Source organism: Saimiri boliviensis, chromosome 7 (genome assembly GCF_048565385.1).
Source record: "Saimiri boliviensis isolate mSaiBol1 chromosome 7, mSaiBol1.pri, whole genome shotgun sequence".
Lineage (NCBI taxonomy): Eukaryota > Metazoa > Chordata > Mammalia > Primates > Cebidae > Saimiri > Saimiri boliviensis.
Genome location: NC_133455.1, coordinates 97776656 through 97793944, shown reverse-complemented (window position 1 = coordinate 97793944; position 17289 = coordinate 97776656). Strand labels below are relative to the sequence as shown.

The following is a 17289-nucleotide window of genomic DNA, read 5'->3' as shown; positions in this document are numbered from 1 at the left end:
CTTGAGGTGACATTCCATCTGTTGTACCAATCGAAAGTCTTAGCTCCTCCAGAGGAGCAAAAAAATGAACAACATATAAAGTTGACCTCATTTCACACCTAAGCACACCATTCTGATTGTTTTACTAGGCTCCTCAGCAAGCACATTTGGTTTTGTTTACTGCAGTTATAAACCTGAAACTGCATTCCATGTGGCCTATATTATCAGGTCACTAAATCTAGAAAGAAAATGTGGAAAAGTTCAAAATCATAAAGATTCTATTACAAAGACATAAACATCATAAACATTTTTGCTGTTGATCAGATACTTAGTAATCGCTGCTAATCTTAAACTTTCACAGCTCCTGGTCCACTTTATTTTGCCTTAGCTCATAAAGAATAATAACAAAAGAAACAAAAATGCAAATGATCTAAGAATTATAATTCTATAAGTAAATATGATTTGGGCAATCAGGTGTTAGTGTATGTGCCAGCAAGTTTATTTTAATACACAGCTAGAAATACTCAGGCTTCCAATCTCAAGTCACTTTTGTAAATAGTATCCTCTCTTATGGGAGAAGCTACGTGCCCTCCTGAACACCTGGTTAAGAACATGTTCACTTTCATGTGTGCTCTGAGCTGCCTTTCCTCCAAAGAAAAATAGAAACTAGTTTGCAGCACCACACGGGGCTCCAGCGTATTATATGAGCCGATCACTGGTTTCCTTTGATATCTTATCTATTCCATTAACTCAATAAAATAGAAGGCAAAGCTGGGGACAAACTGTAGGAGGGCTTTCCTTGGAAAACACATGCAAGACCTTTAAGCTGGATTTTAGCTTATCTAATAAAAGCCAGTTAAATGGAAGCTAATACTTCATTTTCCACCCCCTTTATTAAAGATCATAAGTACTGCAACTCAGGAGAAAATAAAATAAATATATGGAGGAGTACAGGTAGAGGCAATAAAGGGCCTGGCTTATCTATTTTCTCAAGATTTAGGAAGCACTTGAAGGCAAAACTCGCAGACAAGCATTTTAAAAATCCCTAACAAAGGCTCCTGCTTCTTAGCAAATACAGTGGTCCTTCCTGGCTGCAGTAATCCTGCTGGATTTTTTAGTAGAATATAAACAGCTTAACCTAGGCATAATCAGGTAGGATGCCACTTACCACTCTCTCCATATTATACTTTTGTATAAATGTAGTAATTCAGAGAAAGAAAAAAAGATTGATGAATCCACTCCTCTGCTCCTCCACCACCCAAAGAAAAACAATACAGGAACTCAAACTCTAACAACCAAACTAAAGGAAAGTGTTCCACCTAGAGACTGTTTTCATGAGTCAAAGTGAATGAGAGCTCATCTAGGAAATGAATATTATTTTAGCCTATCCTTGCAAGTTTGTACTAAGAAATAAAGCAAAAGGTATTGCCCCTGGTGTAATTAACAATGTTAATCTTCTTTTGCCTCTCTGTGGTGATAAAGCAGTCATTTTTATATTTAATTAATGCAGAAGATCATTTTGGAAACTGGCTAATGAGCCTCTGATCACATTACCATGAAAATGTGCATTAACATTGCAACTGAGGAGGCTGTTTCATGTGTAGCAAATCCACTTTGTAATTAGCCCACTGTGAAATGAATCACGTCAAGGGGAGATCTGAGGGAGCCAGTCGTCAGTGGGCACTTGGCTACTGCTGTGCCATGGGCCACTGGCACCCCAAGCATGATCTTTCATCAGCAATCTTGTCTAAGAACAAATGTAGTACTGTGTCATCTTTGGGACAAACTGAAAGAAGGGAGAAATAAACTTTATTTTGCTAGATAAGAAATTTGAACTTGAGTATACACTCCCAGGAGAACCTGCCCCCAGTAAAATGGTAAGTTAAGAAAATTCTGTTAAAACTATGAAGGCTCAGGATCCAGTTTTCTCATTTTTATTCTGAAAAGCACTCAGATACACATAAAAGAGACATCTACATTTATACCTTTTTTCCTAGGTCACCTACAGTTATTGCAATAAGCTCTCAAATTTAATTTCTTGTGCTAAACAAACAAAAAGCATTATAAAAAGGATCTAAGAACAAGTGGTAAGAAAATTTATCTCCTTTTTCAGCCAGGACATAGCATATATATTTTTTCTCATGTAACACAAAATTATCAGGTCTCCTTAAACCAAAGCACAAATTCTCAATTCATCCAATAATTTCCTCTGGCTAACAAGATTTGACAGGAAACTTCTCCTGTCTATTGAAAATAACTGAGATCATACACTCATTCAACCCCAATATTAATGCAGACAATGATAAAATCGATTTTCAAATGTCAACAGTATTCCAAAATGAAAGAGGTATCTCAAAATATTGCAGACATGGATCTCAGTGCTACTCCTGTTATGTGACTGACATCTTGGCAGTAGATAAACAAAATGTTAAAAAGAATCCCACAGGAAGTCATCTGAAGGGGGAGTGGCAAGAAAGCTGAAAACTGCCACCCAAAACCAAAATAAAAAGCCCCAAACCAGCAAGTCTGCCCTCAATTCTGAAGGGTACCATAAGAAAAAATAAAGCTAGCCAGAATTCATTTACCGTCTTTCAGACAAACACAAAGCCTGGCTCTTAGTTGCTGGTATCAGACCCTGCACTCACCTGGGAAACTTCATACAGCAGTTTGTAGTGTTCCTCTCTTTTCTGAAAAGTGCACAAATTGCAGCCCATTCTAGGAAGCAGAGAGAGAGAGCAAATCTTCTAATTTCCCCAGAACTGAAAGGCAAGTGAACTGAAAGGGAATCACCCTCCAGACTTGACTACTGTTTTTCATCAGTCACTTCAGTCCAGAAACACAGACAAACCGCTGTTAGCTGGAAGCATAAGCCAGAGTGGTGTGTAGCAGCATGCTCTTCTTCGCTTTCCCTAAGTATCTTGCACTCACGGATACACACACAGAGTTTCCAGTCAGTTCATGGCAACACTCCCCCGTCTCTGCATCAGTGCACATGACTACACAGATTCCAGCTCATGAATATTAATAGTGCCTCATTGATTATTTATGACAGAACATGTTAGCAGGGAGGGGTGTCATAGCTGCTGCTGATGACAGATGAATATTCACTAATTAAGAAGCAAATGTAGTGTGGTTAAACAAAATTCACTTGTGTCAATACCATTTCTGTTTATTAAGGGTAGAGGGGTTGTACATAGGGCATTAAAAAATACACTTAATTTCTCCATTGATATAAGCTTTTAATATGGGAGTAAGAAATTCAGAAACAGAAATATACTTAGTTTACATCTCCATGCTCTGCAACAAGAAGAAGAAATATTTTTAGCATTATTAAACCTAAGGGAAAATGAGCAGGGAACAATTATTTACGTTTATAAAACAAACAGTGAAGCAAAGGAAAATATGGGGGGTGACATGGAAAAGGAAGAGAAGGCAGGGGCATCATTCAGTTTTAATTCTGATACCACAAAAATAACTGAATAGTTCATATGTAAAGACCATTACTTACTAAGGAGGAAATAAGGGATATTATCTTAATTCTAAAGAACATTTAGTGAGTATTAGCAGATGATATATGTACAGATAATTAATATTTTAATTAGATAACCAGGGCCCATCTATTGACTATATATTTGTAGCATATAATGCATGTAGAGCTATATTCACAAAGTACATCAATACAACGCCTTTTCTAAGAAAAATTTCATATGCCTGTAGTATTTATGCTAATTTTATTAAAGTCATATATAATATTTTAGAAAGCTGATACTGGCAATATTTAAACTTGAATATAATGCACAATGACTCCATATATAATTCTATATTTAGAGTTCATAATGATCAAAGGTGAACAGAGACTTAAAAACTAATCTTAGATGTTTAGATAACAGAAGTAATGCATTTAATTTCACACTTTTGCAAATGTATGTGTTGTACTGCAAGCTGGCAGTTTTTTTCCCTTAAAGATATAGTACAAACAGCTAAAGCAAATAATAAAAGAAAATTCCTTTTGTTCCCACACTGACGTATCCACAACCTCTGCTAATTAAGAAGTATGTCCTTGTTCCAGCACATCTTTAAACTGGACAGGATAGCAGGTGGGTTCCAAAGCAAAAATAATTACTTGGAAACTGATGACTATGGTTAGGAATTACATTGGATATTGAGATTTTTAATTGCTCATCACTGATGTATAGCTACTTTTTGGGGTCCAGTTTCCTAAAAGTGCTTTGTCAAATGTTTAGAATCGATAACAGGAAATGATTCTAATGAGCACTAATTGTTAACAAATTGGCTTTGCAACTAGCAACACCTCAACACCAGCAAGTAGCAAGGAGATGAACAATCATCTGCTGCTTATCAGTTGTTTCCCATGGGATGTAATAATCCGATTTTCTGGGCCTAATTTCACCTAACAGCTTGGATGAAAGCCAAGCTGAGAGACCTACATGAAAGTGGCATCATAATTGGGAACAGTGTGTGTGAAAAAAGTTCGCCAGGACTTCCTGCAAATTAGAAACCACTTGTAGGAGATATTAATTTTAGAACTTGATTCCTTTCTGGAAAGAATGGTTTCAAAAGGTATTTGAGTAGCCTTTATAAAAATTAACGGTGGGCCAGGCATGGTGGCTAACGCCTGTAATCTCAGTACTGTGGGAAGCTGAGACAGGTGGATCACAACATCAGGAGTTCAAGACAAGCCTAGCCAATATGGTGAAAACCCGTCTCTACTAAAAAGTACAAAAACTAGCTGGGTGTGGTGGCGCGTGCCTGTAGTCCCAGCTACTCAACAGGCTGAGGCAGGAGAATCGCTTGAAACTGGGAGGCAGAGGTTGCAGTGAGCCGAGATTGTGCTACTGCACTCCAGCCTGGGTGACAGAGCGAGGCTCCATCTCCAAAAAACCAAAAACGAACAAACAAATCAAACCAAATTAATGGTAGCCACAAACATAAGCAATCTCCTTCTCCTCAGGTGCAGCTGTAAAATATAAATATCTGACACTTTCAAAAGTTGTAATTTCTCTAAGCCTCTATATCACTTCCCAGGAAGTGTTCTCATGCTAGAGTTCACATCTTCAAAGCAAACACTGACTATTTCTTTGAAGGATTCTACATTGCTGAGTTGTGAAAGAATTCTCAGATGTTCATACTCTATATTTTTTAAAAAGTCAGATCAAAGAGTTAGAGTGCAGTAAGGCAAGGATGGCTCACCCATCTACCAATGAAAATGTCTGCTTTCTCCACTGACAAAACTCTTTTGTGTGATAGGTTCTGAAAGCTAAGTAAGAAACTTAATTATCAAAACTGTTTCTTATTGGAACTTCTTCTCTTTAAATGCAGGTTGGATTTAAAGAACAATTAAAACATCATAGCTTTAAAAATATTTTCGTGGCCAGGCATGCTGGCTCACGTCTGTAATCCCAGCACTTTGGGAGGTTGAGATGGGTGGATCACAAGGTCAGAAGTTCAAGACCAGCCTGCCCAACATGGTCTAACCCCATCTCTACTAAAAATACAAACACTAGCCAGGTGTGGTGGTAGGTGCTTGTAATCCTAGCTACTCCAGAGGCTGAGGCAGGAGAATGCCTAAAACTGGAAGATGAAAGTTGCAGTGAACCAAGATCACATCACTGCATTCTAGCCTGGGCAAAAGAGCAAAACTCCATTTCAATAATAATAATAAAAATTCATACTAAAAGTAAAGTATCAATGGTCTAGGGAAGTAAGCAATTTCAAATAGCTCATCCTTCAGCAGCTCCTCCTTGCTGTTTCCTTTATTCATTCCTAGTCCCTCTATTCTTGTGTTTCTATCTCAGAAAGCAAGAGCACCTTTTCCGATCATGTATCAAATGCTGCCCTTGGCCCATTTACCCTGGAGAGATTCCACCTTCTGCTACTAATGAACTCATCCCATAGAACTGAAGAGTGACATGGGGAAGGGAGAGAAATTATTCCAGAGTTCTATAAATTTCATTAGAATATGAGGGTTGTTTTCCCATAACTAGGTGGCTAAATCTTGCATTGGAGCATAAGGTTTGAAGTAGACAGGAATGAAACCATTTATTTGAACACTGCCCTGAAAATGCAAATAGAGCAGATATTATCTGTCTTGGGCAATAATAATATGGGATAAAAAAATAAGGAATGAAGGACTATCTTTCCAAGTATCCTTAGAAAATAAACTCATCAAAATGTAAAAACATATGTCATATGTGTATTTCAAGATATAGTTACTTATTTTAAATGCCTTTAACTTGTGTGAGTTTACTGCACACAAATGCATTGGCATCCAAAATAGGACACGTTTGTCAAGATCTAGACTAATGTGTAAGAGGCTAAACTGGCAAGTGAAAGGAAGGAATCCAACATTTTTCTTGCTTTTTCTGTATAAACTGTATTACTGAGTAGCTAAGAGTAGATGAGAGGGAGTTTCTCTTCATAGAATTATTCTGGAAAATAGCTGATGAATAAATAATAGACTCTCATGCAGCAGCCCTTCATTCATTCGTGTATCTAAGTACTGTGAATGAATGGCGTCTAGCATGACACACTCAGACACACACACAAGACAAGTGTACATTATGTGCCACCTGAGAGAAGAAACTCACACGGCCCTTAAATTCGCTTTTCTAAATGTGAGCAAATGTCCAGAGAATGCAGAGGACGGAGCAGCAGAGTAAACTACACCATGGGGATGCCATTGGCTAAATTCAGACTGTGAGCAACACTACATAGACAGGTACATATTCCAGTTTCAGAGAGATAAAGAGAAAAGGAGAGAAAAGGTGAAGAGGAAGTCTATAGATTCCAAGAGACTTTAATAACAATAAAAAGTCAGTACTTTAAATGTTTACCTATACACGTCATTTGGTTGATAAAATTCTAAATAAAAGTAGGAAAATGATTACCAAAAAAGTCAGGATGGTGGTTACTCTTTAGGAAGGGACACCAGAAAGTTTCGGCATTGCCAACAAAGTTCTAACTCCTGATTGGGTCAGTCATTTTCCTAGGTGGTCACATTAGGATTCATTAAATTGATTTCAAATAGAAGCTCATTCTTCAGCAGCTCCTCCTTGCTCCTTGTTATTGGTGTTTTCTATATTTTTGCTATATTTAACTGTAAAACTCTTAAAAGACTAATTTACAAAAGAGGCTGTGCCTGTGTCTCGTCCCTGGCAGCCAAGGCAGTACATAATTGTGCCCCTTACCAGCAGAGGAATAGAAAATCTAAAGGGGACCATTCTGAGTCACCAATCCCATTGAGCCTGTGACAGCTGTCATAAATTTCAGATGATGGTGTACTTTTGCCTTTTGCAATGACTCCAGTGTTCTTTTCCTCTGCCAGTGTGGAAGTTCCAAACATAACTCTGCTTGATTACCCTCTCTTTATCCTTGCCACCGTCACATGCAGACCTTCCAACTCTGCCCGCCACCTATTTTGACAAGTAGCTTAAAAATTTCTAGTCCCAATCCGGCATTCGTTTCAGGAGTTACGTGCTTTTGAATATTAGTGGACACATAGCTGCCTAACATTTCTACAGTTAAATACCTTATACATAGTCATAAGGACAAAAAATCTGAGGCCCAGAGACCATGACTTGGGGAAGGTCAACCTGAGTAAAGAAATCTGAGCTCAGTTTTCCAGTGACAAATTCTGTGGTGGAATTCAATGTCTAACATCCTAAGCCGTCTCTCTTACAGAGGAAGCCAGAGCTATACCAACATGTCTTTATTCGATGATTGAGGAAATGGAGGATAGCACTTGAAAGTGCTGAAATTAAAGAAAACAAAAGACAATAAATTTTCAAAGACAGATGTAGCTTAAAATAAGGGAAGTGGCTTGTGATTAAAAATGTAAACTTTATGTACTAAAATGCCAAAATTTTTTGAATGTCACAGCTCAATATCTTTAATCAGCTAATGTTCCACAATAATCAGTAATTAGGAGCTGTACCTGAACACACACTAGGACTACCAACTTATCTTCATGTGCCTGGGACTTTGTTGGGTTTGGCACTGAAAGTTTTAAATCCTGAAATTCCTTAGTTCTGCACAAACTGGTTATTTGAATGCATGATTCTTTTTTCAGGCTCCAGCAAAGCTGAACTGCTGTATACACATCTACGTCTCCCTACCTGTACTCCAGATGTTACCTCATTCTGCTTATTCTTTGGAAACCCCACGAATTAAACTATCCGCATCATTGTCCAGTTTAAAGGCTCTTTCCTTCTTGGTCTCATCAACTGTAACTTCTTCAACTTCTGAATTCACTGTGCATTTTATCCCTACCTATTTGAAGGCACAAATTACTTTTCCTTCACATCATTTTTAGATGCATGCTTTACCTCTCTTATTGGACTATAAGACATGTAAGAGCAACATTAACATATAATTGATCTTTGAGCCCCCGAAACTCCTAGCATTGTACCTTTCACATTCTGTGCCCTCCATAAACATATATTGAATAAGTGAGTTTAATTGGGAGATGACAGCATACCTGAGTTGTGAAAAGTGACATAAATTTATGTTTGAAACACACATTAGCAATGACTAATTGCTATATGACATTTTCCCCCATAGGATTGCTGCAAGAGTATTAAAGAATATTCTTAATATTCAAGAATATTAACTTAAAAGACTGAAAGGCCATGAGCATAAACCATTTTAATTTGATTCAATTCCATAAACATAAATTTGAAAGTTTATGAAAGAGAAACATCTGTGACAGGTCTATAAATGAGTACTGTATGATTCAAATGTGCTTTGCCAGTTGCGTTGCACAGAAGTACTCATTGTGTAAATGTGATGTGCACACACACACACACACCCCTATTTCTTTTCTATGTAAAGAAGGTAATACATTCAGAGTAACACTTCCGATGTTCTATTTATTTCTTTTAATGCACAATGTGTAAATAAGGCAGACTTAAGTGTACCAGAAACCAATAATGGCATCTGAAGCAAGATTTCACGCAATCATAAAACAGGGTGTCCAGTGACATTTCTGTGAGGTCTATTCACGACTACTAAACAAGCCCAGTATAAAGTTGGCTTTCTCGCTTTGATCATATAGAGACCAAGGTATCATATTGGATAATGTCACACCGTTCAGCACCATCACAGTTAGTATGTAGGGTTTCCACTGAATGCTATCATCATTATTTTTAGTTCTGCAGAAGTGGTCTAGCAAAGCTCAGTACATACTTTCATTCAACCAGTATTTATTGAAAAGTGTTATGAGTACAGCCTAGTGATAATACCTAGACATTTTAAAAAACAAGAGCTAATACCTATTTATTACATTTTGTATGCCATTGTTCCAGCACTATATGGTATTAATTTTATTTAATTCCCACATTAACATCCTGAGGTATGCACTATTAATATCTGCTCTTCACATGGGCAGTAAATAGGTCACATGAGTAGTAAATGAGGGAGCCAGGATTCAAACCCCAACAATCTGCATCTAATACTTAACCACAACTTTCCATTGTCTGTCACTCAGAGACAGCCATTATTACAACAAATTCCTGGAGGGCCAGAAGAAGGAATTCTGCTGATGCTCATAACACACTGAGATGTGAGGATTCCCCTGAAGACCAGAATCATAGTCTAAAATTAACTTCCAGGTTCCGTGTTGTGTCCTCAAGCCTGGCTGCATAAAATAGATTGAATAAAACCTGAGCAATTTCATAACTTTACTCCTCTCCAGTGGTGATGGGGTATTGCTACATTGAATATGTACTGATAACTGTAGAATATTTTTCCTTCTTGGTATTTATCATGGTAGGGAATATATGAGTTGCTATTAGGGCAGTCATTTTATATCTCTGTTTTAAGAAATAATCAACAGCTACTCAACAAAGGTAAATTTGGAGGTTTAAGAAAAGTAAAGGTGAAGATTTACTAATGACTCTCAAATATAAATCTCCAGACTTAATTTCCCTCTTAACTTCAGGCCCATCAATTCATTGACCACTGATATTTCCATTGGGACTATTCAAAGGATATTAAATTCTACTTACCAAACCTTAACTCATGGTTCTCTTCTCCCGTAACTGCTCTATATGATTTCCACATCACAGAATGGCCTGACTATCCCCAGGTGCTCAAGTTTGAGGTTTGAGCGTTTGCCTTTGCTATTCCCACTTCCTACACCTAGTGACAAGGCCCTGTCAATCTGAACTCCTCAGTCCTTCCTTCCTTCCTTTCATCCTCTCCTATGCAGCTTTCCTCAGTTCAGTATATCATCTCTCGGTCGCTTATGAGCATTTGGTGTGAGGAGCAAGTTCTTGATTTCTTGCTCTTCTCTGCCTACAGACACACATTTATAAGCCCATCTTGCCCCTGCTTCTCTGATCACAGCCCCTCTCACTCTCACTCCTGCTATCATACACACACACATATACACATGCACACACATGTGCATGTACACAAAAGGGAACACAAACAGAAATTTCTGCTTCAAGAGCAAAGGTTACAACTCTGCTAACATGACTCTGTCTTTTTGGTATATTTCTATCTTTTTTGAGAATGTGGACAATTCTGTCTGGTACTATGTGTTCATTCCTGTCTTATCCTTGGGTTCTGCTCATTTATTCAGTCATTGTAATAGTAGTCAAGATATATAAAGGTCCCAGATCTCATGGAGCAAACTTTATTGTGAGAATAAACCATAAGTAAACAAACACAATGAGTATATAAAATATCCAGACAGTAATAGGGTCTATACAGGGAATTAACACAGGGTGGTTTAATAGGGAGTAACTAGATCATCTTTCTTAAATATTCTGGAGCCTAGAATGTGCTTTCCCGACTGCTTTATTCCCTGCCTGCTTATATGCATGCATATATATATATATATATATATATATATATATATATATATATAACCAAGTACATATAAATCAAAAAAGTAAGGCAGGTAAGGGGATAAAAAGTGAAGAGATCAGCTTTTGTTGCGGTGGTGGTGGTGGTGGTTGCTTGAGACAGAGTCTCGCTCTGTCGCCCAGGCTGGAGTGCAGTGGTGCGATCTCGGCTCACTGCAACCTTCGCCTCCCAGGTTGAAGCGATTCTCCTGCCTCAGCCTCCCAAGTAGCTGGGATTATAGGCGCCTGCCATCACACCCAGCTAATTTTTGTGTTTTTTTTTTTTTTTTTTTTTTAGTAGAGACAGGGTTGCACCATTTTGGCTGGGCATGTCTCAAACTCTTGACCTCAAGTGATCCGCCCACTGCCCTTCCAAAGTGCTGGGATTACACGTGTGAGTCACCATGCACAGTAAGATGAGTTATTTTAATAAGGTGGTCAGGACCTGAAGTTTTTCTACCTTCAGGGTCCTAGAAAATCCCTTATCTGTTGTGGTTCTTTCATCTTCAGACCTACCTCATTCCATTACCACTTTTTTTCCATCATGAAAATGGCCCTCGTACGGTGCTCTAAAATATTAGCACTAAAAAATTGACATGCTAATATGCATTAATTTCTGTGAAACTGGTAATACAGAATGTTTAACTGCATACAAATTCTGGCTCAGGACACCATTATTATCAGAATGAGCATGTATTCAGATGCTTTTTAGACTTTGATGTCATCTAGAAGTATATTTGAGCCTTATTCTAAAAAGGTTGTTACATGGATTTGAACAAGTTATACAATGAGTCATGTTAAAATGCCTCAGTTTCCTCACTGTGAAATATAGATATTCATAGTACCTACCACAAAGGGGTTTTATGAACATGAACTTTACCTAGTGCCTGCAGCATGTGCATGTCCAATAAATACTAGCTAATATGTAATAGCTTGTAATATAACCTTGTTGAAGTATATAAATTCTAGTATTGTGAAGAGATTCCAAAGCAGACAGCCATATTCTTCCTTTTGGCAGTGTCTAGGTGGTTATTTTGAAACATTAATTTTTCTCTAGGAGCAGTTGAATTCCTTTAAGATAAAAACAGTTGGTGTCATAGTAACTGGCAGCCAGGGAGGCCAGAAAACAGATATATGGTTATGGGAGGTAAAAACTGAGCCACAACATGGACCATCCAAGTTCTGTAAATGTTTGCTGAGAACTTCCTATTCACTATACCTTGTGCTGGCTTTGAGATCCATGACACTTAACTATGGGTGTGTATAGGAATCAAATGGGAAGATGTTTCAAGTTGCAAGTGCACAAGCTCAATTCCCAGGGCTTCTGAGTTATTCATGGCAAATCTGAGGTGGGGCCTGGGAATATGCGTTTTTATACATCCCACAGAAAACTCATTTGTGTACATCCGTTTCTCTCTCCTAAGTCTACATGCAAGGTGTTAAACTAGACAATTTCTTGAATGCCTCACATCATTATAATTTCTGGCATGATTACTTTCATGATTATGAAGATTATTGGATCTGTTACTAATTTGAAAAGGATCTTCAGCTCTATATGATCACACCATACATATACTTAGTCTGATTATATAAAGTTGTACTCATGTTGGATTTGTTCTTCTTTTGTTCCAAACAAATACTGCATATGTGTATGGTTAAACACATGATCTGATGAAAATTTGGATGGTGTATAGAGGAACTTAACAGTTTTTATACTGACATTACTGAATATTCATTCAAGTATGCCAGACAATGTTGCTTCGTGTCTTTACACAAAATTGGTCTTTAGAAGCTATCATGACCTGTTACTCTGACTAGGGTAACAGAGGTGAAACTCAAACTCTACTAAAACAATTAACATAACATTTATGAAACAGCTATTTTATCTAAAGTGCTTTCCATCTCACAAAAATTCTATGAGATACGTGTGATCATTTTCATATTTAAAAACTCCAGCTCAAAATATTGTGCAATTTGGTCAAAGTCACACAGTTAACTGACCAGAGAAGCTGGAATTTAAATCCAGATAGGTTTGATTCTAAGTCTTGCCTTCTTCAATAAGATATACTACTTCCCATGAGGACCCACTTCATGTAGCATAGTGTCTTTGGTCTTGCATGCCATGAATGAAGAGTGTGCAGTAGAGGTGGCCTTGAATCCATCAATGTCTCCTTGGGCAGTTTACCAGACATGTCTTACCTATAGGATGTCAAGGTGACTAAATGCTTACTAGACCTTTGGGATAGGCTGGGATTTAGCTTCTAGGATCAGCGATGGGTTGGTCATGAAGACCTCCCCATCCACTAGTGGGACAGTGATTGGCCCAGCTGTTGGTGACAGGCAAAGAGAATTAAATGCTCTTTAGTGGGTAACAGGATCTTTCTTGGGTAAGTCTGATCCTTTTCCACTGGATTTAGTCATTAGATTTTGGGGTCCACCTCAGCTTAACTAAGAAGAAACCTTATACATATTTTAAAAACAAAAACAATTTTAAGAATTCTAACATGAAACTACAATTTCCTGCTGCTCTGATATTTTATGCATTTTCATCTCAACTGCCTTAAGTGCTTTATCATCACTACTTTCTGCTTTTCATGAAACTGTAAGCAAACTAACCTCTGGACAGGTTGAACTTGGTGTCTAGAGATACTGGAAATCAAAAGAGAAATCATATATTTTAGAAGAGTGGATGGACTTGTATTTTTGCTTGGTAAGTTGTGCATTATGGGAAATCGTCTCATTAATACTGAGTCCACTATATTTTGATAAGCTTTAGTAGGTTAAAGAAGACCCATTAAAAATCTGCAATTGCTATTGACTGAATTAGATCAGCTACACAGTATTTGCTTAACTCCTGATGAAATGCTTTCCAGCTGTTTGCTTAAGTTGAATGAACATAAATCCTCCAACTCAAGTGTGAATGTGGACATAATTTTTTTTTTGGCTTTGTTTTACAACACAGGAGTCAGTAGTCCTTAGACTTGGAGTTTTACTTTCGTAGATGCTTGGAGAAAAACACCATAATGTTTAAAGACCTCTCCTTCATGCATTGGTGTGGAAATTCTGTTCAGGAATACCATCTGACATATAACAGATAATTACTTGTAAGAAAAAAGTGTCCCGTTGTTCCTGGGCCATTGGATTGTTTCCTGGGCCTATATATATGAATTTTCTCTGTTCCAAGGTGTAGGAAGGGCTGAGTTTTCCTCCTGCTCCTTGGCTATACTTCCACCTTCCATACCAGATAATGCCCAGCTTCTACATTACCCTCTTACCAGCTTGTTTCCTTATTCATGTTAGAAAGTTAACTTTATTTTTAGGCCTTTCATTTTTAATTTTGTTTGAATGTGTGTGTTTGTGTACCAACCTAATGTTTTAAGTTTTAAAAACAAAGCAGTACAATCATTTGCACTGTCTGGTATAATTATTTTAAATTGATCCTTTTATTTTTCTCTTTTAAACCATTAAAAAGCCTGTTACTGAAAGTTTTTATTTTTCAATCATATGTCATGAAATGTAGTTTTGATCCATGCCATCTTCCTAATTGTGGCAGGGTCTGTGTGATATATCAACTGACGTATTTTATTTTTCCGTCCCCAGAAGACAATGTTTGCCAATGTCTTTGTATCTATGTGGGGTGATAATGACAAGCTGTGGTCAATCAGACATGGGCAAAAGTACAAGAGCATCGTCAGGCCTGGCCTCTTAAATATGCTGCTCTCAGCCTCTCTCTCCACTCACGCCAGGCCTCTAAGCAAAAGTCACCAATGAAGTCACATAATGGAAATAGCCTAGATCCCTGACTCACTATCTGGGGTAAAGCCACTCAGAGGAGCTTCCTGACCTGCCTGTAACTCTTTACGAAGGAAAAATTCACCTTTTCTTCATTACACTGTTAAGGATTTGAGGATTTTTTTGTTTCTCCAGTATAGCTTAGCATGACTAAGACTCAAAGTAAATACTTCTGAGTTCATGTATTAAACAAACATATTTAAATTGTAGTTAGTATCAAAAAACTCAACTTACTGAACTAAGTAACAGGTCAAGACAGCTTCTAAAGAGACCAATTTGTGTAAATACATATAACAACATTTTCTAGCATGATTGAATGAATATTCAGCAATGTCAGTATAAAAATTATTAAGTTTTTCTATACACCATCCAAATTTTCATCAGATTATGTGTTTAACCATACACATATGCAATATTAGTTTGGAATGAAAGGAGAACAAATCCAACATAAGGACAGATTTATATAATCAGACTGATTATATGCATGGTGTGATTATATAGTGCTAAAGAGCCCTTGAAGCAAAATCCCTGCTTACTTCAGAAATATTAACTCTTGGCTGGGCGCAGTGGCTCACGCCTATAATCCCAGCACTTTGGGAGGCCGAGACAGGTGGATCACGAGGTCAAAAGATTAAGACCATCCTGGCCAACATGGTGAAATCCCTTCTCTACTAAAAATACCAAAAATAGCTGGGCGTTGTGGCATGTGCCTATAGTCCCAGCTACTCAGGAGGCTGAGGCAGGAGAATCATTTGAATCTGGGAGATGGAGGTTGCAGTGAGCTGAGATCATGCCACTGCACTCTGACCTGGGCAACAAAGTGAGACTTCATCTCAAAAAAAAAAAAAAAAAAGAAATATTAACTCTAAGAGGAGGATTGCATTTTAACTGGGTTATGACAGTAACTGCGTGTAAAACAAATATTGCAAAAGTAAGTTAATTCCTCATCAAGCGATAAATATTTTTTTCACAAAGCAGAATAGGGCTTGCAGGAAACCAGACACAAGATGGACAGCACTTATTAATTTTTAGAGAACAGGCATTTCCAGAATATGAGGAACTTCCCAACACAGCAAGAGTAATGGAGCCATATGAACTTTGGAATAATACAGTTATGGGCTTAAATTCCAGCTCTACAATATAAACTACAAGACCATGTTTAACTGAGTGTGTCTCTCCATTTGTAAGATGGAGTAAATAGCTTCTGCCTCATGGTGTTGCTGATAGGACTGATTAACTGAAATAACTGTTCCTCATCTATTAACTATTTTTCCTACCCCAGCTCCCCATAGTCTTATCACTTTCTGAATGATTTGGAAGGGTTACAATGACTAACTTGTTCAAAAATCACAATAGCAAAGGATGGTAAATTCACATAAACTTTTTAACCACTTGGGAATACAAGTCCAATGGCAAAATAAACAGAAAACTGTTTTGGGGAAAGAGTCAGGAATATGGAACTAACACCAGACACTGGGGCAACATTTTCATGGCAGTATGCCTGTTATAGGACAATGTGATGCATAAAAGGTTAAAGGTATGAGATTTCAGAGATGCAGCAAAATTTTGGGAAAACTGTCCTAGTAGAATGAAGGTTAAAGATTTATCTAACTGAAATTGTTCCTGAGGAGTACAAAAAAATCAACAATCAAGAAACAGAACCCAGAGTTGAATCTATGTTTATGTTCTCAATTTTTAACCAACAAAGAGGAGTTGTTGAAGAGAGGATATCAGAATTAGCAGATGTAAAAGGAAGGAAAATACTGGAGAACAGAAGTTTGGCTAATCATCTTGCAGGTGTCTTGGATAAATGTCGTATTGACAAAAGAAATTTCCATTGTGTGCACATATGTGTGTTTACACACACACACACACACACACACACAAATAATGTATATGTATATATTTATAAAATTTGGGACATTAGTAATGGCTTTTGATATGGTTTGGCTCTGTATCTCTACCCAAATCTTATCTCGAACTGCAATCCCCATGTGTCAAGGGAGGGACCTGGTGGAAGGTGATTGGATCATGGGAGCTGTTTCCCCAGTGCTGTTCTGACAGTAAGTGAGTTCTTAGGGGATCTGATCACTCTCTCTCTCTCCTGTTACCACGTGAAGAACGTCCTTCCTTCCCCTTCACCTTCCAACATGACTGTAAGTCTCCTGAGGCCTCCCCAGCCATGTGGAACTGTGAGTCAATTAAACCTTTTATCTTCATAAATTACCCAGTCTCAGGTAGTATCTTTGTAGAATGTGAAAATGCACTAACTCAGTTTCTAATAGAGTTTTACTATAATAGTGATAACCAACACAAATTCACTGAAGGGCCAGATAATCTGATCAGTACCTGTGACACACAGCTCATTTGACTGAGGATATATTTCATAATTTCTGCCACATAATGAACAGATATACACTACTCTCTTCTAACACTAGTTAGCAATATGAAGACAAGTTATGTGTGCATTGATTTCTTTTTCTGCTTTAATGATAAATTCATTTAACGATTTCCGTATGATAGCATATGATATGGTATACAAATCAGTGAGAATAAAATTACAAATAAAAGCAAAATTGATAATGCTGTCAGGCCCAAGAAATAAGATAACGAGTCAAGAGACTCTAATTAAAAACAATCAGTTAAGCTC

General features: G+C 37.5%; 1 protein-coding gene across 2 annotated transcripts in view; it reads right to left on the bottom strand.

The window, feature by feature from the left end:
• PDZRN4 (PDZ domain containing ring finger 4) overlaps positions 1–17289 on the bottom strand; it is a 389612-nt gene that overhangs the window by 134562 nt on the left and 237761 nt on the right. Inside the window, exon 1 of one of the 2 annotated variants that reach the window (XM_039472034.2) lies at positions 2625–5047. The exons of the other annotated variant lie outside the window; for it this stretch is intronic. Within the exon in view, the coding sequence (XP_039327968.2) occupies positions 2625–2693 (69 nt within the window). The 5' untranslated portion in view covers positions 2694–5047. Of the gene's footprint in view, positions 1–2624; positions 5048–17289 lie in introns of those variants that run through there. 2 annotated transcript variants of the gene reach the window in all.